This window comes from Thermobia domestica, chromosome 1, assembly GCF_964235325.1.
Source record: "Thermobia domestica chromosome 1, izTheDome1.hap1.1, whole genome shotgun sequence".
In the NCBI taxonomy this organism is placed as follows: domain Eukaryota; kingdom Metazoa; phylum Arthropoda; class Insecta; order Zygentoma; family Lepismatidae; genus Thermobia; species Thermobia domestica.
In genome coordinates, this window is record NC_137454.1 from 383,096,032 (window position 1) to 383,120,782 (window position 24,751).

Consider the following 24,751-nt stretch of genomic DNA (forward strand, 5'->3'; position numbering starts at 1 on the left):
CCCATCATTCTCTTGAGAATAGAACTGCCTTTCAGGCGGCACCATTCACTTGTCTCCATCATGTATCCAAGGCGGGAAAATTGCGAAGAAAGGGATTTTTTGGTAAAAATATCCCTTTTTTCAACTTTTTGACCCTCTGGATCCCCCCCCCCCTGTTTTAACGCAGAAATCTGAAGAAGAAATCTGGTAAATACTACTCGGTGGACTACATGTTTGTGCAAAATTTCAATCTTCTACGTGCAAAAATAAGCCCCCCAAAAATACTTTATATAACCCCCCCCAAAAAAAAATATTACACGAAAATATATATTTTAGAATTATGACGTCATCACCTCCTATGTCTCGACGCAAGAAGGTGTGAAACCATATGTAATGTCTTCTACAATGTCTCTGGACTTGAAAAAAAAAAAAAAAAACCGGACGAAAAAGCTCAAATAGGAGAGTTATAACGCAATGTACCATGAAACACCCCGTATGGTACAAATTGTACCATGGGATCCCCAAAGGGTTAAAACGTAATCAATGATGCTTATCAGTCAGTCAGTCGTTAAACGGTGATCTATGATGCTTATCAGTGAACTAGTTAAAGCGTGATCTATGATGCTTATCAATGAAGCAGTATGTGTTTTGGACATAATTCATTACCTGTTTCTTAGGATTATCTTTATAATTGAGGAGTCTACCCGATCAAAAAGAAGAAATGCTAACAATATGTTTTGTCTTGAACTTCGAAAACGCAATACCCATCAAAGTCTTCTTTCATTATTACAGGTCTCATTCAATTGCGGAAAGCAACATGTCAGACAATCAACAGATACTTAAAAGCCATTCGTGGATTAATAAAGACTTCTTTGAGAAAGCTCTAAGACATTCCCAAGACGATCCTGAATTAATTGTGGACCATTGTAGCATATATCCAGGGACCAATCCTGGAGAAAACTATTCTTCTATTGTGTATGGAGCGACAGTGTCTACCCGAACAAGTAATCAGAACAAAGACTACAATTTATTTGTCAAGTGTGTCCCAGATAATGATGTCAGAAAATCCTTTATAAGGTCCTGTGGTGGTTTCCTAAAAGAAGTTAGTATGTACGAAAGAGTGTTCGAGATTTTTCGTAAGTTTGAGCAAAGTAAAAACGTAAAGACAACTTTGTTGTCTGCAATACCACGTTGTGTTTATACAGTAATGAACGAAGATATTGATAAATGGTGCGTAGTTCTTGAGGACCTAAGGCCGTTTGGATTTCAAATGGGCGATCGTCAAAAAGGGTTAGATTTCAATCATTGCAAGTTGGTTCTTCAGGCGCTGGGTAAACATCACGCGCTGTCTTTTGCTCTTAAGAATGATAATTATGATGATTTTAAGAAGGTTATCACCACGTTTCAGGAAACCATGTACACAGAGCAGAACAAAGCGGAGTTCACACCATTTATTTTTGGGCAATTAGAGCGCGTGACAGACATTGTGAAGTCGTTAGGGACTTACCAAAGATTTGTTCCGAAGCTCGAAGAATTAAAATGTACTGCCTTTGATATATTGATTGATTCTTGTCGTCCAAGAGAACCCGTTGCTGTTCTTTGTCATGGTGATTGCTTAGTTAATAATATATTATTTTCATATGATGGTTCAGATTCCGAAATACCTCTAGATGTGAGATTACTAGATTTCCAAATTTCCCGTTACACTTCACCTGCCATCGATCTTGTGTACTTCTTCTACACCAGTACCATGAAACCAGTAAGAGATAAACACCTTCAAGAACTACTGGAGATATATCACCAAACATTCAGTGACACAGTTAAGTTATTAGGTTCAGAACCGGAGGTAATATCTTTAGACGTACTGAAGAAAGAATTTGAATCGAAGCTAATGTTTGGTTTCATTATCGCTTGCATGGCATTGCCTCTCATTTTAGTGAACAAGGACTCTGTTCCAGACTTGAATTCAATGACAAATGATGACGCAAAGAATGTCGAGATTTTTACCAAAGGAGACATGTATGCAAATCCTACATTACATTTGAGGTTGAAGGACTTACTAGATGAAATAGGAGACAAAATATTGTTATAAGTTCATGATCCATCGACTAAAAAATAGGTATGTATTAGATTGAACCGACATACATAGGTTAGTTAAGACAAGAGATATCAAGTCTCTTTTAGTAGGTATAAAACATAGGTATAGCTTAACAGATATGAAGTAATTATGGCAATTACCCGTGTCTAAACGTGTGTAAGTCCCTTTATATTATAAAGTAATAAATATGGTATTTCTTTGGTCACATTTAGGGAAGAACAGTTTCGAATTGTTATAGTGATGATTGCAAATTTTTTAAAAAATGTAATGACTATGTTACTTGCTAATGTTTGGTTATTAAACTATTAATTTACCAAAACTTGTTTTCTTCAAGTAAAGAAAGGTCCTTCTTTTATAGACAAACATTTCATATATGTTGCGAAAGGATCAAATTACTGTGCATTGGCAAAATTAAGCCTTACAGAAGTGTTAATAAAAAGAAATGAAAATTCAGATTCAAGTATAGAGAGGCTATTTGCATTATGATGTCCATGCGTTAGTAATTGATATATAGCATATATATATATATATATATATATATATATATATATATATATATATATATATATATATATATATACTATATATTAGGGATGGGCAAAACCGGTTTTTATAAAAACCGAAAACCGGTTTCTATAAAAACCGAAAACCGGTTTCTATAAAAACCGAAACCCGAAAATCCGACATTTCGGTTTTCTCCAAAACCGGTTCGGTTTTTAACCGAAACCGGTTTCCGGTCTTCTCTAAAACCGGTTCGGTTTTCACCGGAACTGGTTTCGGTAAAAACTTTTCGAAAACACACAAAACTATTTCTCTGGAAATGGATTCGGTTTCCGGAGAACAACGAAACACTATTCTGGTCAGAAATAGAACAAATTTTAGAAAAAAAACCGGAATCGGTTTTGAAGAAAACCGAAACCGGATCAGGTGAAACAACCGAACCGGTTTTGGAGAAGACCGATAACGGGTTTCGATTAAAACCGAACCGGTTTTTCTAAAAACCGAAAGCCGAAAAACCGGTTTTTGTGCCCACCACTAATATATATATATATATATATATATATATATATATATATATAAAGTCACTATATTTGTGACATAACTCTTGAACCACCCGACCGATCTCGATCAAACTTTCAGCATAGATAAAGTTCGGGCCTGGAAGGGTTTTTATTATTTCACTTTGACGGTGCCACCTAGGGGAGGTTGAGGGGAGGAGATTTAGATATTGTCGAATATGGCCGATATTAGTGTCGAATCCATAGTTTTCAGGGTCACTGACATGAAGAGTGACACTTCCGATGCCTTTTAAATCCAAATTCAGCACTCTATATCCAAAATAAACGTGCGAAGAAGGGATATTCTGCTAGTAATAATTATGCTTTAAGTTTATTATGTAACTACTCCAATAAGTCATCAAATGCTTCTGATATATCAAGTGCGTCAATCGTATAAAACTTAGCATCAGCTGCCAATTTAAGAATAAATTTTTCTACTTTTTCCGTCACGCTCCTAACAAATAAATGAACGCCATCTTTACTACCTGTCTTTTGTACGTATCTTCTTCCTAATAATCACTGCAGCAGCAACAATTTCGTTTGTGAATTGGTATACGTTCAGGAGTAGAGTTCTCTTATTGTGAGGGGGACCGGGCAACCCAAACAAAAAATTTTATCCACTTCAAACACACAGGGCGCACCACCAAAAGTGAGCCCTCTATCATTGAGTCACTCTTCCTTTCTATTGAATAAGTATATCCTGCACTGCTCCCTACGTGACTGGACATCTTACTTATCTCCCTTTCACAATTTTACCGCGATCGTACGATCTGCTTTGCAAACTAGATTCTGTGGATTTCGGGCGTGCCCTCGGAAAATATGCGAAACATACTTCGGTCCCACTCCGGCCACTCTCTCACGGAGGAAACTCTCCCTTTGCTTACGAAACAGAAGTGAATGACCTCAGCTGTGTTGCCAATTTGTCATTCAGTCGTTTGGTCTCGACGAGTGAAGATCGTAGGTACTTAGAATGAATAACAAGACAGAGCACAGCAAAGTCCGTGAAATAATTCATTGTGGCAACGATTCAGCTTCCAACAATTGAAAGATCTCGGCCGTAGGAACTTCTCCCTCCTCTTTCGAGGGAGGTATGAGAAAACGCACATCGATAGCAGCGCCAGAAGAGGCATAACTGAAATAGAAAGACTGGAGCAGAATGCCAATGTACTTGCACATTGATATCTTGTACACTAAGTTATGTTTTTCTGTAAATTACTGCTATTTTTCACCTGGATAATGCTTTGCATCTTTCTTTGCCAAATAATTTTAGATTACAGCACCAACAGCACAAATTTTTAAAAATATAAGTGTGAACAACTTTTCTTTGTGAGTAATTCTATATTTTCAATAGGATTATCTAATTAAACATAAGAACACGTGCATTGGTTTTCATCAAGTTGATAATGCAGTATAAGACTATATAAATTATAATGTATGTAGTATTCATTGCCGGATCCAGGATTCTCTGAGGATGCTTGCACCAATAACTACCAGTACATATGAATTAAATTTGAGTTATTTAAATGTCTTTAGACCTGTGATGTAAATGAGGAATTCCTTTGAAATGCTAGATGTCTGCTCTGGATAAATTATTTTCTTTCAACCTTCAGAAAATTGATTTTGCAAAACTCATTGCTAGCTTCTCACTTTAGGTAGTGTATATTTACAACGAAGGGGGATGCACGTGCACATTTGCACCCCCCTAAATCCGGCCCTGGTAGTATCTCAACGTGTCATCACTAAAGGGTGTTAATGCGTTAAGGTGTCCTGCTTTGCTTTAAGGAGAAGTTACATACGCTGTAACTTCTGTGGGTAAAAAGATTACATTTTCATAATCTCTTATTAAGTTTGTCTGTTCAAAGTCTATAAATCTCTCGTACTTCTCCTGTTGTAACACCTACAATCCCAGACGTACTTCATCAAAATTTTGGGTTTAGTTTAGTATCCGTATCTCGTGCTGTATACAGAGTGTTTCAAAACAACACCGACAACGTTTGGGAGGTGATTCCTGACACAAAAATAAGACGAAAAGAGTAGACCAACTTGGGTGCAGAAATGCTTCCTTTCGCCGAAAACATGAAAAAATGAACTTTAAAGGTCCATAGCTCCAAAACTATGGGGCCTACCGTAGTCGGGTTAAGACTTTACTAAGGAACTAATATGTGCTCTATCCAAAAATACATGTTTCAGAATCCTAAGGTACTTACGCAACAATTTTTGTACAGGCGGTTTGGTTACGGACATATAATCGGAAGTACTCACTAACTACCTCTATAAAAATTGTTACGGAAGTACTGCAGGAAGTTGCAGTAGGCCCCATAGTTTTGGAGCGATGGACCTTTAAAGTTCTTTTTTTTCACGTTTTCGGCAGCCTGTAACTCAGAAAGGAAGCATTTGTGCACCCAGGTTGGTCTATACTTTTTGTCTTATCTTGGTGTCAGGAATCACCTCCCAAACGTTGTCGGTGTTGTTTTGAAACACCCTGTATAAAAACAAAACATTGCAATTGCCATGGCAACGACCAAGATGTGTCATAACACTATTCCTGCACACTTCGCTACATACATTGTCGAACCACCGTCTCACCTATGTCTTACATTCTAGAAAGCATGATATTTAGTGAGCATATATTGCATGTTGCAACACAGCATGTATCTAATTATTGTTATGACCACCTATTGAAAAAATTAGATACTACAATGACACTTTTAAGCTTTTTATTGTTTGAAACACACTCCCAAATATCCATGACGACAGAAAATTAGTATGCAGCTTAAGTACCATGGCAAACCAACATTTCTATAATTTACAAAATCTTCAAAGCATTTTATTAATTAAAGAAAGTGAAATGAAAATCTTTGAGTTTTACGTCCCACGGTTATGACGATTAGGCTAAAGGAGACGGTGATGGTGAGAAACGAATGAAATGGTGGAATGAAAAAGTGGGAGGAAACGGGAGTACCCCGGGGAAACCCACCACACCGTGTTTGTTCACCACAAAGTCCACTTGGGGGGCATGGGATCGAAACCGGGACCCCAAACACCAGAGGCGAACGCTCTACCACTGAGCCACCACAGCCCCTATTAATTAAAGAATACAGGGTGAAACAGTCAAAAACAATTGAAAACTAAAGAGTGCAAAATTAACTTTTGTAGATCACCTTAAGTAACCGCAGTTAAGTCAATCCAGTCAAAAATGCTATTAAAATACGAACTCCAGCCGTAGACCCTATTTAATATCAATTAGTCTTGTGAAGATTGTTACTGCCCAAACAAAAAGACTCAGTAGATTCTGTTGCGTGGGGACTCTATTCAATCAATATATGTAGTTATTGTCTAGACACAGAAGCTACTAAGTAAATCCTACTATGTGCTAAGATAATACAGTTATATTGTTACTTTCCAAACAAAAAGGTAGCCAGTAGATTTACTGTGTACCAGAGAATCCCTTCTCAATGTTGATAGTACTCACATATGAAAGCCTCCCAGTAGATTCTATTGTGTTCTCAAGATTGTTACTGTTCAGGCAAAAGGTATCAGTAGATCCTGTTGTGCGCCAATCTAAATCGTACGAGATTCTTATTGCCCAGGCAGAAAAACCAGCTAGTATATAGTGTGCTAAGTCAACCCAATTTAAGATTTTGTTATCCAGACACTAGCATATCAATCTGATTCTACTGTGTTCCAAGTCACTCAGTCAAAACAATTATTCTCTGTCTTCAAAAACCTCATTACATTATCCTTGCATCTTCTTGGAGTACCCAAAGGTCTACTTCCGTTAACTCTATACATTTTTATGTGTACTTTATGCGAGTGATACGTTCAATTTGTTTTATATGCCTATATTATTTGGTAATCTGTTCGTTAGCTGTTCTGATGTTCAACATACTAGAACGACCTTTATTTCTAGATTGTTTGTTTACTATTGATACAAATGTTTTAATAAATATTTTGTTTCCGAAAATCCTCCGTTTGTACTAAACTTTTACGAAAATCATTACATTTCTACAACTTTACACTTGTGTATACAGTAAACCTGTACAGCATACAGTAAACCTTATGTATACAGTAGAAAATGTTCGTATTTTTTGTACAAGTTTATATGAGGAACATAATTAAATAACGCTGATTTTGTCGTAAAGTACATCATGAAGTAAGTGCAACTAAAATAATTGAAATACAAATTTACAAATCAGAGTAAATTTAGAAGTCCAATGAAGCATAATGTATTATTAGTTTCCAACAATGTTATTTATTTAATTACTTATTTATTTATTAGTTTAATATCACACAATTACGGGCCGAGGCTAAGGAAGATGGTGATGATAATATAATAAATGAAATGGTGTAGTGAAGAAAGTAAGAGAAAACGGGAGAAGTCTGAGAAAATCCACTTACTTGATTTGTTCACCATTAAACCCGCTTGGCGTGAGCTGGGATAGAATTAGGGACCTCAATAGCTTGAAAAATTCTTTAAACAAGAATGACCGTACAACATGGTTATTACAGTTGTTCTAACCAGGGAGAGGAAATTAATAGGTAGAAAGATTTAATAAAAAATTCACATTACTAAAAATGTTAACCAGTCTCCCACTCCGGTGTTCACAACTAATGTTTTGTCTTCCTTTGTTTAATTAATTCCTACACTCTTTCCTGACTCAAATAAGTGTCTTCATACTGAACCTTCATTCTTCTATAGATATGAGATCATTTACATCCTTGAAGAAGAAAAAAATAATAACACTTCCTTCCACCTCCATGGCTCAAGGTGCTTGTGTAGCGGTCATATAGGCAAATACTGTCACTGTCTCGACACCATATAAGAATTGTTATTATTTAGCCATTTCGAGTCGTGAAATTAAGATCATTCGTTGTGCGCATTATTACATGCAATTTGGAGTAAAATTCCTGATGTTTAATGCTTATGTTGTAGTCATTCAACAAAACTCCATTATCAGGCAACAGAAGATTTAAACTTGTTTAAAGTTTCAGTACGTCCTGAATTAATTAAACTATTTAATAATGTTATCGTGTTTTATTCTTCTAGAATCGTGTCCAGTTCGAATAAACCATCGCAAAGATGCCAGAAACGGATCCATCATCGGATATTCAGAAAGCACATTCCTGGTTAAATAGTGACTTCTTCCAGATAGCATTACAACAGGGTGAGAAGGATCCTGAACTAAAAGTAAAGCAGTGCAAAGTATATCCTGGTACTAACGCAGGAGATAACTATGCCACCATTGTCTATCGCTCAACAGTGGACGCTGAAAGAAAAGCTGGTACGAAACAGTACAAGTTGGTCATCAAGTGCGTTCCTGATAACGAACTTCGAAAGTCATTCGTAAAAGAAAGTCAAGTCTTTCTCAAAGAGGCAACAATGTACGAAATGGTGTTTCCAACGTATGAAGAGTATCAACGAAAGAAAGGTATTACAACACCTCTTTTGGACTATGTTCCACGTTGTATTTACACCGTAATGGATGATGAGAAGGACGCCATTGTACTCGAAGACTTGAATCCTTTTGGTTTCAAAATGGGGGAAAGAAAGAATGGCCTAGACTTCGATCATTGCAAGTTAGTGTTTATCGCGTTGGGAAAATTTCATGCGTTTTCGTTCTCCATGAAAAGTGAGAATTTTGAAGTGTTCAAGGAAAAATTTAATCTCTTTCGGGATACAATCTACACTAAAGAAAACAGTGACAAGTTTGGTGAATATCTTAAGGTTCAAATGGGGTTTATCGTTAGTATAATAAAGGGATTTGGTGGCTATGAGAGGTTCATTCCGAAGTTGGAAGAATTAGTGACTACAACCTTCGATAATTATATCGAGTTTTGTCGTCCAGTAGAACCTATAACAGTCCTGTGTCACAGTGATTGTTGGGTGAATAATCTGTTATTCTCTTATCATATTGATTCCAAAACACCGTCACAAGTGAAACTGTTAGATTTTCAGGTTTCTCGTTATGCGTCACCAGCTCTTGATCTTTTGTACTTCTTGTACACAAGCACTACTAAACAACTGAGAGATGAACATCTGGAAGAACTTTTACATATCTACCATAACACTTTTAGTGATACAGTCAGGTTATTCGGTTCAAATCCTGATGTAATATCTTTTGAAGTGCTCAAGAAAGAAATGGAAGCAAAACAACTATTTGGTTTTCAAACAGCTTGCAACATTTTGCCTGTTGTTTTGGCGGAAAACGATGCAATACCCGATTTTGATTCAGTAACAGAAGAAAATTTTAAGAACCCGGAAACTACGAACATGAATGCAACATTTGGAAATCCAAAATTTCATCAACGGCTAAAGGAAATGTTAGATGAAATGGGGGACAAAATACTGTTGTAATAAATAGTGTTTGTGTTGAAAACTGTGTTGGCACAAGTTGTGCTGACGCTAATTATATTAACAGATTTTTTTTCAACAAGAATATTATGTTATGCGGGCAGTGGCTCACTCAGTGAAAAATAAATGGAATAAGAGTTAAATTAAGCTACTGTGCTGTACGAAAGTTCTATTTCGCACAAGCCATGATTTATTTTCACTATTTGTTGAGGTAATGATAGCATACGGATCTTAAAACAAATGAACACATATTTCAATTGTACGTAGAATTTTTCATAGTTTTTCTTCTTGCGATATTGTTACTCAAATGTAGAAGGCCCCGGGATTACGTAATATCTACCTTACATCAATTCGCAAAAAGATAATAAATTTCGAAATAAGAACTAATAGCACATATCCGTTGATTCTTGATATCCATTCCAGTATGCAACCATAAGTAATATATATTTATATGTTTATGGGTTAAATTGTATATATATATATATATATATATATATATATATATATATATATATATATATATATATATATATATATATAGTGGTTAAAAATTGTATGTAAACAATAGTATAAATATTGTAAGTTGAAATATATGTATAACAGTTTCATACCAAGTTAAACTTACCCAATTTTCAAATTCGACATAAGTAAAATTGAAGTTACGTAGCAAGAAACGCATTACTTACCTAGGTACATAAGTTGGGTTACTGTAACATCTTTATATTAAAATATTTAAAAATATATACAAATGTTCAAAAAATATTTTCATTGTAATACAAATAATAGTTTTGCCGGTTTATGTAAATAAAAACATAACTTTTTGATGGTTTCATAATGTCATTGTCATTTTTTAAATAAAACTGCTTTGCTTTGAAGAATTTACGTTGTGATTATTTTATTTGCTTTTGCTTTCTGTAGTTTTTTTTTTTTTTTTTTTTTTTTTTTTTTTTTTTTTTTTGAAATGAAATGTTAGGTAACTCTAGAAATTTCAAGTTATTTTAGATTAGAGGTCATTCCAAAGGGTGCTCCTCGAACTCACTCAGTATTTTTCTTATATATGTGTAATAAAATGTAAAGGAGTTATTTTAAATTTTGTTAGCTCATAAATATCTATGTAACCCCGTACATGAAACAAGTTAAAAGACTTATTTCGTTTTCCATACAGGAAGCTCAATATTCTTTGTTGATATTGACCTCACAAAAAGTGTATAAAAACAATCGCATCTGCCGCCAATAGTACAACACTGTTGCCAGGTTGGGTAGTGTGGTCAGATACATACTTTATTTAATTCTGAGACAAGGTGGATAAAATTACCTTAGATATTCTGGCCAGAAATATTCTGGTACTTAGATTAAATTTGTTATGATGTTCAAATAAATTAGTTCCAGGTAGTCCCAAGGAGAGGGGGACTCCTGTGCTCCACTAGCCTATTTTCTAAGCTACTTATGAACTAATTGTTTCACATCACTGGAAAATTGTCTAAGTAGCTGCAATTAACAAATAATTTAAAAAGCATAACTGGCTGATAACAGTTTTTTTTTAGTTGTTACCTTGTAGGTTTGAGAAGCCCCTCTCCGTAGCAGTGACGTAACTAAGGGTGAAAATGGGGCTTGTGCCCCGGATGTCGGATTAGGGGGCTCAAAAATGGACAAATATTTATTTACACTATAAGGCAAGGACAGTTTTAGCAAAGATCACAAAAAAATAAGCATGTAAGCAAGTTAACAGGACAACAAAGACTTACCAACCTTAGGATCATATCCATAGAGCATAGGTTAGCTTCAGAGCTATCTTTTGAGGACATTGTAAAACCGTCTGCAGCCAAAAGAGCCCGCAAAGTTAAATGTTAGTTCCAGCCTTATATGTTTTCATTTAACTTACATCAATTTAAGAGATTTGAAAAATGTCCTAGTATAATACTCGAGAGAACAGCTCAGGGGCAGATTGGGTATATTAGAGCCAAGGCTGGTGCTCACCTCTGGTGATTGGGGTCCCAGGTTCGATCCCTGCCCCCGCCAAGTGAACTTTGTGGTGGACAAACACCGTGTTCGTGGGTTTTCTCGGGGTTCTCCCGTTTCCTCCCACTTTATTCATTCATCTTTCATCATCACCGTCTCCTTTAGCCTAACCGGCATAAGCGTGGGACGTAAAACTCAAAGATTTCATTTCATTTTCCATTTACGCCCTGGCCATCAGTGCATAAAAGGATTGCTGGAAGTTCTTTTGTAGAATGCTGTTGAAAACTTTTGTCGTAGTCTTCTTGATGGCCGTTACGTCATAAAATACGGATCTTTGAGTGCACACTTGGGTTTAGCAAACAGAAAATAATCGCACGGGACTAGATCCGGTGAATAGGGGAGGTTGGGACAACAAACAGGTACCCTCTTGGAATAAAAACTCTTGCACAAACACTGCCTTCAGCAGATGCCACTAAACATCACCGCGATACTTGGGCCTCACATGGGTGATACGTTTCAGTAACCACTTCAAAACCTCAAGGTAAAATGAGGCATTAATTGCCTGTCCTGTAGGCACAAAATCCTTATACACAATGCACTTACTCTCGTAAAAACCAATAAGGAAAAGCTTGAATTTGGATTTTGACTGGCGTAGCTTTTTGGTTTGTGGAGAGTTAGGAGTCTACACTCTGATTTTGTCGACGAGTCATGAAAGAGCGCATGTCTCATCCCCAGTAACGATATTCAGGAGCAAGTTAGGATTCCTATTGGCCGTAGTAATCAGTTCTTTGTAGTGATCAATGCTGTCCATTTGTTGGTCATTTGTTAAGGAATGAGGCACGAAACGGGCATAGACCTTCCTCTTGTTGAGATCGTTTGTTATTATTTGCCTTACAAATTCTTTATTTACGTGCAACGCTGCAACTCCTCAGCAAAAATTCACAGTGCCGCATTTCGGTTTTCCGTGATCACTTTCTCCAGCAATCACTGTGTTATTACTGCCCTTGCTGCACCTGGATATTCATCATCTTCAATTGATTCCCGTCCCTCCCTGGAACTGTACCATGCAAATGCACGCGGATAAAATAAACAAGTGGCCCCATACAATATATTGCAACCAGTAGTGTATTTAGTATTTTGTTTCGGGGGCTATGCAGAATACGGGGAAGCAGAGAGCAATTGCCCACCTGAGTTTGAGAATTAAATATATTTTAATCGATTATCTGGTAATACACTAGGAAATAAACGTGAAACGTGTATGTCGGTGGAGGATTTTACCCCCAGGCAAATCTGAAATGACGCTCCTGCAAAAACACGTTGAATATCTGTAATCTCATTTCAACTTAACAGATTTCATTTTAGAAAAAAATAGAAATATTCGGTTTTATCTATGTACGTTTTTAGCTGAAAGAAAATGTTGAGACAAGTTGAAGCTGAAATATACTGATTGCAGTTTTAATGGCAAGAATTACAGACTGGTGCATTTTATGTGATATGATACACACAAAAATTTATCAGTGAATCTAACCTTTTATTCTATTCATAGAAGAAAAAGGAAGCATCCTTTTGGCCTACCTAATTTCCCGGCCTACTTATTCCCTCCTCTTGATTTTCTTTAGTTCAAACATTTACCTTTCTTTATAACTAAATGATGTAAATATTCCTTTGCTATAATAACTAAAGTCCCGTTATATTGATATCCGTCCAACACCAGTTTCTCTTATCAGCTCCCCTTAGTTTTGGTGTTACTGACGACGCCCGACTTGAATCACAACTAACAACGGTCGAAAGTAACAACTAAGAAAGTAACAACTAATGAGAAACGAAAGAAAGTAACAACTAAGAAAAAGAAACAGAGGAGTAGAATGGACGAAAAAAAAAAAAGAATGGAGTTCTTACCATGGAATGAAATTTGACAAATACAGTATTATTTCTAAACAAAGAGCATAAGAAAATGGAAAGTCAATGACATTCTTAGAAATGGTAAGAATTATTGTTGTACGTGGAATGCGAAAAACTAACAAATTTATTTCAGGGGGGGCTTGAGCCCGATAGCCTCCCCCTAAATGTGCTACTGGTCAAAGGCGCTCATCTTGTGGTTTCCAAGAGGGGGGGGGGCAAATATAAGCGATATTTCAAATATAGTTTCAAATTTTGATGTAACTATTCTAAAAATTATATTGAGATTTCGATATTCCGAACTACAATTTCCTTTAGGGGGCGGGCAAACGCCTCACCTTGCCCTCCCCCCCTCATGGGCGCCCTTGCTACTGGTTACAACATTCGATAAGTATCAATTTTACCCAGCCGCACACAACACTTGATATTCGCTCCTTGTTCCAGGTTGAACTCAGGATAGTCTACATCTTAGCAATACATATCTACACTCACCACTCACACACGTAACTGTCAGTCAAGATTTCTCTTTCGTTTAGCAGATGTTAACCTTTTAACAGATGTTAACTGAAATAAGTGATGCAAGATTATGGCTGTTTTTATTTGTTGTCGTTGCCGGCGAGTTGAGAAATTTCTCGTCTCGTCTCGAATCTCGCCTCGAAAACGAGACGAGAGGAAGTTTTAAATTTGAGACGACACAAAACGTTTTTCAAGTCTCGTGCGCAATGCTACTTGACCCAATTCTTAGATTTCAAATATTGCTCTAGTGTTACATGGTTCATAGTTAAAAAAGTACGTATCTATCTATCTAAAAATGGAACTCACTATATTTGTGACTTAATAACTTGAAAAATCCAACCGATCTCGATCAAATTTTCAAGATAGCTGAAGTAGGCCTGGAAGCGTTTTTTTTTTATCATTTTACTTTGACGATACAAATTTGGGGACGGGAAGGAGGGAGATATATTAAAATCATTGAAAATGACCGATATTAGTGTAGAGTCGGTTGTTTTTGGGGTCGCTGAGATGAACAGTGACACTTCCGATGCCGTTTAAATCCCAATTCAGCCCCGCAACCTGAAGAGTAGGCTGGGGTTGTATAAAGTTATTAAAATGACCTATATTAGTGTAGAATCCGTAATTTTCGGAGTCCTGAAACGAACGTTTATTATTATTATTATTATTATTATTATTATTATTATTATTATTATTATTATTATTATTATTATTATTATTATTATTATTATTATTATCAACAAGTAAGTGTTAGGATAGGGGAAGAACTGACGGAAGAGAGTGCAATTGGAAGGGGAGTTCGACAAGGATGCTGCCTCTCGCCAACACTATTTAATGTCTATCTAGAAGAGATAGTGAAAAAGAGTTTACATGATGATGATGATGGTATTTCGGTAGGAGGTAGAATGATTAGATGCATAAAATTTGCAGACGATATGGCGCTTGTTGCAGAATCTGAAAAGAAAATCAATAAAATGTTAGAAAAAATGAGAAAGGGCTTTGAAGAATATGGGATGAAAATAAATGTTAGAAAGACAAAAGCCATGGTGATTGGAACGAAGGGGTCTGTGTCAAATATAAAAGTAGGAGGGGAGAAAATACAACAAGTGAATAGTTTTCGATATCTGGGTAGTATTCTTAGTAATAACACGAAGTGCGAACGTGAAATAAAAGCAAGGATAGGAATGCCGAAAGAAGCCTTTAGGAGGAAGAAAAGTCGTTTTGTGGGACCTTGAATAAAGAGTTGAGAAAATGACTCATAAAATGCTTCGTGTGGAGTGTTGTACTGTATGGGGCAGAAACGTGGACATTACGTAAAGGTGAAGAAGATCGACTGGAAGCCTTCGAAATGTGGGTGTGGAGAAGAATGGAAAGAATTAGTTGGGTCGAGCGGAAAACGAATGAGAGAGTGTTAGAAATGGTGGGCATAGATGTTCATTTTACTTCGACCTCACTCACCCTCGCCCTCGCAGTAGCAGTTGGCCCTCACCCTCGTTCACCCTCGCCCTCGCGAATGGAATTGTCCATCGCCCTCGCGCGCCCTCACCCTCGCTGTCGAAACTTGTCCTCGCCCTCGCGCACCCTCGCCCTCGCCGTCGAAGCTTGTCCTCGCCCTCGCGCACCCTCTCCCTCGCTGCCGAAACTTGTCCTCGCCCTCGCGCACCCTCGCCCTCGCTGTCGAAGCTTTTCCTCGCCCTCTCGCACCCTCACCCTCGCCATCAAAGCTTGTCCTCGCGCACCCTCACCCTCGCTGTCGAAGCTTCTCCTCGCCCTCGCACACCCTCGCCCTTTTCGTCGAAGCTTTTCCTCGCCCTCGCGCACCCTCACCCTCGCCATCGAAGCTTGTCCTCGCCCTCGCGCACCATCGCCCTCGCGATAGGAGTTGTCCATTATCCTCGCTCGCCCTCGCCTTCGTGCTCAAAACTTTTCCTCGCCCTCGCGCACCCTCGCCCTCATAACATTGAGGGCGAGGGTAATTGAGGGTGAGGAGACCTCGAGAGGGCCTCCTTCGTGAAGATCAGAGCATCAGTTATTCAACCTATTTGTTGAATTATTTCCTTATCGTCAGTGGCGGATCCAGGGGGGGCGATCGCTCCCCCCCCCAGAAGAGGAAACTTCTTTATTTTATATATACAAATAAAACGCATCCCAGAGTTTGGAGCTCTTAAAAGTAGCTCTAAGTAGCAGTATTACAACCCACCATCCCCACCAGAAATCCGTCCTGGATCCGCCTTTGCTTAACATACGTCCTAAAGAAAGGAAACTAAACATATCATCGTATAACTTACTGTGGAACACCTAAAATGGAACAACTGTTACAATGGAGATCTCGGTCGATAGTGACGTTTACATCATTTATCAACAGTATCCAATGCCTTTACTTCAAAATGTTCCTTGAACTACGATGCAAGCATAAGTATTCAGACACACAAGGGCGGCTCTCATAAGGGTGAGGGTGAAATCAAGGTTTGATGAGTGGCGGCAGAGTGACTGCTGCGGATTATCTGTCAGAATTTGACAGTCAACACGTTGGCCATCCCTGATGTATGTAGCGTAACTGAGGAATTTGAACAAATTCAAAGGGAAAGATCTAAAGAGCTTAATTTTGAAACTTCGTCAGCAAACAAATAAAATACTTCAGAACACTATTGTTGAATTATCACTCGGAAATATATACCCACTCTAACCTATAACATGAATGACTTCATTGATTTGAATGTGAATCTAAGTTAATTGGTATTTTAAAATATAAACTGAAATGTGTCAACGTGCTTGTAAGGTTAATTTCGATGCTCAAATATTGTTAATATTCACCACTAATAGAGATACATTTGTCCTACCTTAACAATGTTAAAATTTTGATTTTTTTTTTCAATAATTGCCATAAATATGAAACTTTGTCTTAAGCAACTACCCTAGGGGCCAATTTGTGCACTTTATCACTTTGGTCTTGGTTCATTTTTGGCAGCTATCATTGTTGGAAAGTTTATTTTCAGTAATTCCCACAATTATGAAATGATATCTTTCAAACGTTGTCTCAAGGATTCCTTACACTACAAATACGTAAAGGCAAATGAAAAATGAAATCTTTAGTTTAAGATCCCACGATTATGCAAGCTAAATGCTAAAGGAGGCAGAAGTGAATGATGAAAGAAATAGTTGAATGAGAATGTGGTAGGAAACTGGAGAATCCCCAGAAAACCCACGAACACGATGTCCTCCACCACGAATTTACTTGGACGGGAATCGTACATGCGACCCTTCGAACAAAGGTAATTTCTCTATCGCTGAGCCACCGTTCCTCCCTAAATGGCACGCTCAGAGCTTAGCGCCTCCAGGGGCCTTGGAAAGATTATCGAGCCTAAAATGATTTAGCACTGACTTTTATAAATCCACCAATTCAACAATTAATAATGTCGTGCAAACTTTAATACGTGCAAACTTTAAGATTGTAGTAATGAAAGAAAAGATGAAATCTTTAGTTTAGCGCCCCAGAGTTATGTAACTGCTAAAGGAGGTGGATGAAATTGCAAGTGAATGATGATGAAAGAAATGGTGGAACGGGAAAGTAAGAGAACAAACCTTTATTTTCTTTAGCATAAATAATTAAATGTGTAGATTAATTGATTTCCAGAAATTTTTATTATAATTAGCAATTAAAAACTGAAAGGGTGATCACAAACTTTTCTTGCCCAGGACCTCGCAACAATTTGTTACACACTGCCATACATTATTAAAACAGGAGTAGAGTGACTGAATTATTTTGCTCTGTGGTTGAAAAGTAATGATGCAAAACAGACAATTATTGACTTGAAGAGATAGGATAGTTTAAAAATTCTGACTGGGGAATAAAATCTTCATTTTTACGTCCTACGATTATCGCAGTCTTGTAGCCAACCTGGAACGAAAGAGATTCAGCCCACTGAAGATTCTTTGCGAATATCATTTCAATGTGAATTTCGAACAAAGATCTAAGCTTATCTTCATGCTTACGTTACGTCAAACAACTAACATATAAGGTGGAAATTATTCAACTTTTTTCATAAGATGTAATCCAGCTGACTAATTAAAATTTTATAAGCTTTATGTGTTATATGTTGATTGATTAAATGTTGCACCTGTTAATATGTAGTCGTTACTGCTTGTTACATAGTATGAGCATGTGTAATGGTTGTATGGGGGAGAGGAGTATTTAAACGCTAATATTCTAAAGTGAAATATTTACATAAAAATTAGGATAATTAAACATTTTCAATAACTCCCTCTTAGACTTCGACTCTGGTTATAGGTCGATTACCGGTGATTACTGAAAGTTAATGATATTGAAATATACAAAAGAAGTTAGTATAGTGTCTAGCAAGCATGTCTGCTTTGCAGCAAAAGTCTCAGGTTCGATTCCCTTGAGTGAAGTTTGAACGCATTATGGTGGTTCGGATCCTACCATAAACTATAGATTCACGTGCCATTTAGCATCGGCATCGGTGATGAATTATAAAGGGACATTAACTCTAATACGTCAAAATACAGGCAGATCGACTGATTCCCAGATATTAATAAGTAAAACTTATTTTTCAGTCTTGTTCAAAGCACAATTAGTAAAATAAAAACATTTTAAGATTACACCACAATCAACAGCACCATCAAGAAGATTGTAAAAGCTGCCACTCCTAGAACACACATCATTTTCCGACTTCTTTTCTGATGTTTCTCTGCTTTCTGCAGCTGCTGAAGTCCTTCTTGTACCTGCACTTGGACTTGTTCTATGTTGTAGTCTATTCGATCTAATACAGTTCCCGGTATTAGCCATGACTTCCAACAATGTATATTTATCCAAACTGGATTCAAAACATTCTTCATGAACATAGTCAAAGTGGTTGTCAGCCTCCTCGGATATGTCTCCTTCCGTCTTATTGTGTGTTATAGAAGAAAAATCTCGTCCAGTTCTTTACCAGGAGGTAATGTGCCTAAGATCGATGACACATTCCCGCGCTGGATGGCGATGCTGATACGTTGGAAAAGGAATGCAGTAGCTCGGGGGTCACCAGTTTTGATTGCTATTCGATGACCAACTTCATTAATTAAATTAAATCCTTCGTGACCCCAAGACCCACTGGTTTCTATTGCTACTGTTACAAACCAATATTTGTCCAATAGGTTTGAGTATTTTAGTCTTTTGTCTGATTCTCTGTGAGCGGTGACGAGACCTGCCTGAATTGAAGAATGGGAAATGAAGAAGTAAAACTTATATTTTCCAAAACAGCAAATTACGTTAGTAGAGTGCTATTTTTTTCTAAATATAGATCATGAACGGTTTGAAATTGTTTATTCTGTTGTGTGAGAACGTTTCTCTATAGTTAGAATTGAGGACATCCTCGAAAGTTCCCCTTCGGGAGAATGAACACTAAGAATCATGAAATTATAGGTGTAAACCTGAATGCAGTTTTACCCACTTATCTCAATAGTAATCTATGTAAATGTAAGGTCATTTGACAGGTCCAAATGTAAGGTCACTTGACCAAAGGCTTAGATAATGTCCCCACAACTTCCACGATGCGGGGCCACCAACTCCAGGGATGTAAAATATATAGAAAATGTTTAGAAAGTAGAGGCGAATAACTAGGGGCTGCAGCGGGCAGGGGCTGTGTTGCAATAATAGACTATCAAAAACTTCCTGCTCAAGTCCTAAAATTTCACACGGCGTACACCATAGTCTTAAAATTTTCACAGAGTATACGCTAGTCTTAAAAATTTCACAGGTTATATATGCTAGTTTTGAATATAGTACTACACGCCTTGAAGCAGAAAGTATGCGCAAATGACTAAGATTGAGCAATACACCTTCGTATACTCTCGACTACACCCCTGAATATATGCTTTTATTTTCTTAGTTTGCTTACATACGTGTGACGAAAATCTGGGAGGAATGCGACCACCCAAGCCCCTCGTTACGACGCCCATGATTAGATGAACCATAGCCGAATACTTCAGGTAGTTTTGCTTCTTTATTTCTAAGTTTTCCTATGCTTTGCTGACTAAATATCAGTTGTCAGGGAGCTTTAAAACTTGCGATATAAAACCAAATCATTCTATTTTAATATCCTATTTAGCAAATAATAATAATAATAATAATAATAATAATAATAATAATAATAATAATAATAATAATAATAATAATAAAAACGTCGATAATGAAGTGTAACAGATGACAGAAAGAAGCCTACTGGACGCCCAAAATAGTCTCCCTTTTCAAGACTGTGCGCTGCATATTCTTACACTATATTAAAAACGCTTTCAGAGATACCAATCTTAAAAAAATAAATAAAATAAAATAAAAATAAAATAAAATAAATCTTTAGTTTAACATCCAACGGTTATGCCTTCGATCGCTAAAGGAGACTGATGGAATTGCAAGTGAATGATGATGAAAGAATAGATGGAATGAGAAAACGGTAGGAAACGGGAAAATCCCGAGAAAACCCAAGTATACGCTATCGTCCTCCAAGAACTCACTTGGCCTGGGATCGAACGAGTGACCCCTGAAACCAGAGATTGGCTGTAGCACTGAGCCAACGTGCTCCCGTCCAATAATACCAATCGTGTTAATCGTTTAATTGCAATAAATATTTTCGTTTTTAGTTTTCAGTATTGACTTAATAGTTTTGCAACTGGGTATTTGGAAAACGGATAGGATTTCAATCAAAAACAGTTTGTGGGCTGGTCTAGATTGTTGCGATCTGCACTTAACGTAATTATCTTAGAATGAGATTTTATTTACAAAATTGACAATTCAATTAAACCATTAACAGTAGTGATTTATAAGATAATCCTAATTTAACATCAATTAAAATTATTGATCAACTAATAACTGACTTCGATGAAGTGGATTACACTAAGTGTTATCAATTTACGGTGTCTACATTTAATTCATTTAAAAAGTTCGTTATTGAATTCTTCGCCCTCGCGCCTTCGCTTTTCCTCGCCCTCGCGCACCCTCACCCCCGCCATCGAAGCTTGTCCTCGCCCTCGCGGATCCTCACCCTCGCTGCCGAAACTGGTCCTCGCCCTCGCGCCCCCTCGCCCTCTTCGTCGAAGTTTTTCCTCGCCCTCGCGCACCCTCACCCTCGCCATCGAAGCTTGTCCTCGCCCTCGCGGATCCTCACCCTCACTGCCGAAACTTGTCCTCGCCCTCGCGCACCCTCGCCCTCTTCGTCGAAGCTTTTCCTCGCCCTCGCGCACCCTCACCCTCGCCATCGAAGCTTGTCCTCGCCCTCGCGCACCCTCGCCCTCGCTGCCGAAACTTGTCCTCGCCCTCGCGCACCCTCACCCTCTTCGTCGAAGCTTTTCCTCGCCCTCGCGCACCCTCACCCTCGCCATCGAAGCTTGTCCTCGCCCTCGCGCACCCTCGCCCTCGCGGCCAAAACTTGTCCTCGCCCTCGCGCACACTCACCCTCGCCATCGAAGCTTGTCCTCGCCCTCGCGCACCCTCGCCCTCGCGGCCAAATCTTGTCCTCGCCCTCGCGCTCCCTCGCCCTCGCGTCACTGTGGGCGAGGTAACTTGAGGGTGAGGATGCCCTCGAGAGGGCCACCCTCGCGAGGGTGAACATCTCTGATGGTGGGTGAGAAAAGAACACTTCTAGATATTATTAGGAAGAGGAAGAGAAACTGGTTGGGACATTGCCTAAGAAGAAATTATATCATGAGGGACGTCCTAGAAGGTATGGTGGCGGGAAAAAGAGGGAGGGGACGAAGGAGACTACAATTGATGGATGATATAAAAACAGAACGATCATACGCGAAGACGAAGAAGTTAGCGGAGGACCGTGGAGCATGGAAGCGTCTCTGCTGCGGCAAGTGACCTGCCAATAAAGGCAGAATACCTACGGTTATTATTATTATTATTATTATTATTATTATTATTATTATTATTATTATTATTACCACTATTTGTAAATATAAAATACAGTGGTAATTTTTTTCTGTGATTGCTGATATCCTTTTCACAGAGAAGAAAGCTCGATCACTGGTTTTCCCCCGTGGTAAATCATTATGTTTATTTTTCTTTCTAATTTAAAAATAGAAAATAATTGCAATGAAATATAGGACTTAGGTTTTTAAAAGTACACTTTCTTTTTCGAAAACTGTATCTAACCTTTCACTAAGAACGAAGATCACTAAATAAGGAACGAACAAACAATCTCTTTTAGTTTTAAAACACAAATGTAGGTAATTTGTATGCATGTTTGCTTTGCAAAAGGATTGAATGATATTTTAAAATTTCAAGTTACGAAATAGTCTGCAACAATAAAAAAAGCGATAATGGTCATAACAATGATAACAAATACTTTTTTCAACATTAAAAATGTACGGAAAAGTAACACAGCATGAAACTTAAAATTGCAGATTTATAGTTAGAGGTTCATAGTAATGTGAAATACAAATATACATTGTTTCCAATGTCTTGCAATTTGATTGGTATAGATTTAATAATTTTGTTTCGATCCGGCACACCTGCGGCCCATTCGCGGCATACCGATTGGGAAACGCTGCCTCAACGGTATGTCTAATCGGGACATGCAACTCCTTACGACACTCAGCGCACTCTCCCAAATCACCATTCACCATTCAAATTTAGTTAAGAAGTGTTCAAGGAATCTCCGGGGAGTATCCGGACAAACGAACGTACGTCGTGTGAAGAGGGGCTTCGCTCCAATTAAATTAAATTAAATAGTGTGGGTAGAACCTGTTCTAGTGACTGATGCAGGACTAGGGATGCGCTCGAGTCAAGTCGAGTCGAGACAGAATTTTCCTGACAAAATTCGAGTCGAGACACAGCTCTTCCAATAGAAAAATATATATATTTATCGAGTCGAGACACAGCTCTTCCAATAGAAAAATATATATATTTATCGAGTCGAAACATCACTTTTACAGCACAGTTTCGAGACGAGACAGTTTCAAATCTTGTCTCGTGCGCATCCCTATGCAGGATTGAATTGAAATATACGCCAGAGGAGTTTTTCTTCTACCTAATCTCACGCAGATTCCTTCCTTTTTTTTTTTTTTTTTTTTTAGAAATGTGTATGAGTGATGTGTCCTTTATACTTCCACACAATCTTAAAAAAAAAGAAAAAAAAAGCCTAAATTGAACATTGGATGTATGATGATCTTGAAGGAATGATTATACAAAATGGGTTGAGTGAAGAAATGAAAGAGATTGCGAGAATCCATTAAAACATAGGAAACATTGTATCATGATCAAACTCATACCTCCTGGATTAAACTATGGTCCCTTTGCAGCAGAGATAAAGGTTGTACATCGGTGTTAGCATACCCTCCAAATTGATTTGCTTCTGAATCAGTGATGTCTAGTTGTTTTCGAAAACTTTATGCTCGTCTGCAAAATTACTTACGGGCCAAGGATATCTCTTGAAAGCTACAAGGCAGTACAGCTAGCGACAACTATTAATCTATCTATGAACTATTAGGAGGGTGAATGTTGGACTGAAGTGCATTGGTTTCATAATAATATTTCATGTATGGCCAAGGGGGAAAAATTAATCTCCCCAGTGTCATATCACTGCTCGTGCTCAATGCATGTTGTCCGAATTTCCGTATTACTACCCACATAGCACACTACGTCCCTGGGATGTCCCATTTTGATCTCAATCATTCCATTCGGTTCCCGGGATTATCGGGACAATGAGAAGACATCCCATGGACGTCATGCATGAGACGTCCTGAAGGATTCCCATGTAGGATTTCCACGGGACGTCTCAGATGGGACAGGAGGTCCGAGGGAAACCAAAAGACATCTCTTCGTGGTCCCGTTGAATATCCCGTATCCCGGGATAGCGGACATCTGGATCTTCCGCGGAAATCCTGTGGATGTCCCGGGAGCACATTCGGATATCCTGGGATGTCCCGTCGTTCGTTGCGGGCTCAGTCTCGGTCATCCCGTGGACGTACTTGTGCTATGTGGGTATTTTCTTTTATTAGAGCAGGTAACTAGTGTTGGATACCTGGGTAGTATTATTAGTGATGATGTGAAGAGCAAACATGAAATAAAAGCAAGGATAGGAATGGCGAAAGAAGACTTTAGGAGGAAGAAAAGTCTATTTTCTGGTACCTTGAATAAAGAGTTGAGAAAAAGGCTCGTAAACTGTTTCGTGTGGAGTATTGCACTGTATGGGGCACAAACACGAACATTATGCAAAAATGATGCAAAACGACTAGAAACTTTCGAAATGTGGGTGTGGAGAAGAATTGAGAGAATTAGCTGCTCGAGAGGAAAACGAATGAGAGGGTATTAGAAGTGGTGAGAAGAAAAAACAGTTTTAGATATTATTAAGAACAGGAAGAGAAACTGGTTGGGATATTGGCTAAGAAAGAAGTGTATCATGAAAGACATGCTAGAGAGGGAGGGAAAGGAAGAGGTTACAATTAATGGACGAAATCAAAACAGAGAAATCGTATGTGATCATGAAGTAAGTGGAAGACCGTGGAGCATGGAAGCTTCTCAGTTGCTGCAGGTGATCTGCCAATAATGGCAGAATACCTATAATCATGATAATGATGATGATACAGAATTAAATTTTTAGAAGTTTACAATTTTTACTGGAAATTAATATTGTGACCCATTTCGAATATTTTAAAAGCACATACGTGTTTAATTTATTGAAATTTAATTTCTTATCGATAGTATGAAATGTTGTAAATAGTTGGAAATTTCCATAACTGTTCTCCAAGTAAATTTGTATACAACCAAAGGTAGTTTTGTCAAGTTAACCAGAAGTCCAAAATAAGCGTCTTGAAAAGTACTAGCCCTTATAAAAGAATACATAATGATAGGTTTTGTTTGTTGCAATGGCCTGTCCAGGCAACTTGATGAAAATT

The 24,751-nt window shown here is 37.9% G+C and overlaps 3 protein-coding genes across 4 annotated transcripts in view; 2 read left to right on the plus strand and 1 right to left on the minus strand.

Annotated features, from left to right (window-relative positions):
- Positions 1–24,751, minus strand: part of LOC145664748 (uncharacterized) — a 578,976-nt gene that overhangs the window by 164,651 nt on the left and 389,574 nt on the right. The gene's annotated exons all lie outside the window — the stretch shown is intronic.
- The window catches only part of LOC145682766 (uncharacterized), a 67,225-nt gene that overhangs the window by 14,663 nt on the left and 27,811 nt on the right, over positions 1–24,751 (plus strand). The window contains exon 2 of the mRNA XM_081754146.1: positions 8,183–9,486. Within this exon, the coding sequence (XP_081610272.1) occupies positions 8,216–9,486 (1,271 nt within the window). The 5' untranslated portion in view covers positions 8,183–8,215. The remainder of the gene's footprint in view (positions 1–8,182; positions 9,487–24,751) is intronic.
- Positions 797–2,071, plus strand: LOC145682761 (uncharacterized). The gene has a single exon (XM_081754141.1). It carries the CDS (start codon positions 797–799, stop codon positions 2,069–2,071), a length of 1,275 nt encoding a protein of 424 aa, XP_081610267.1.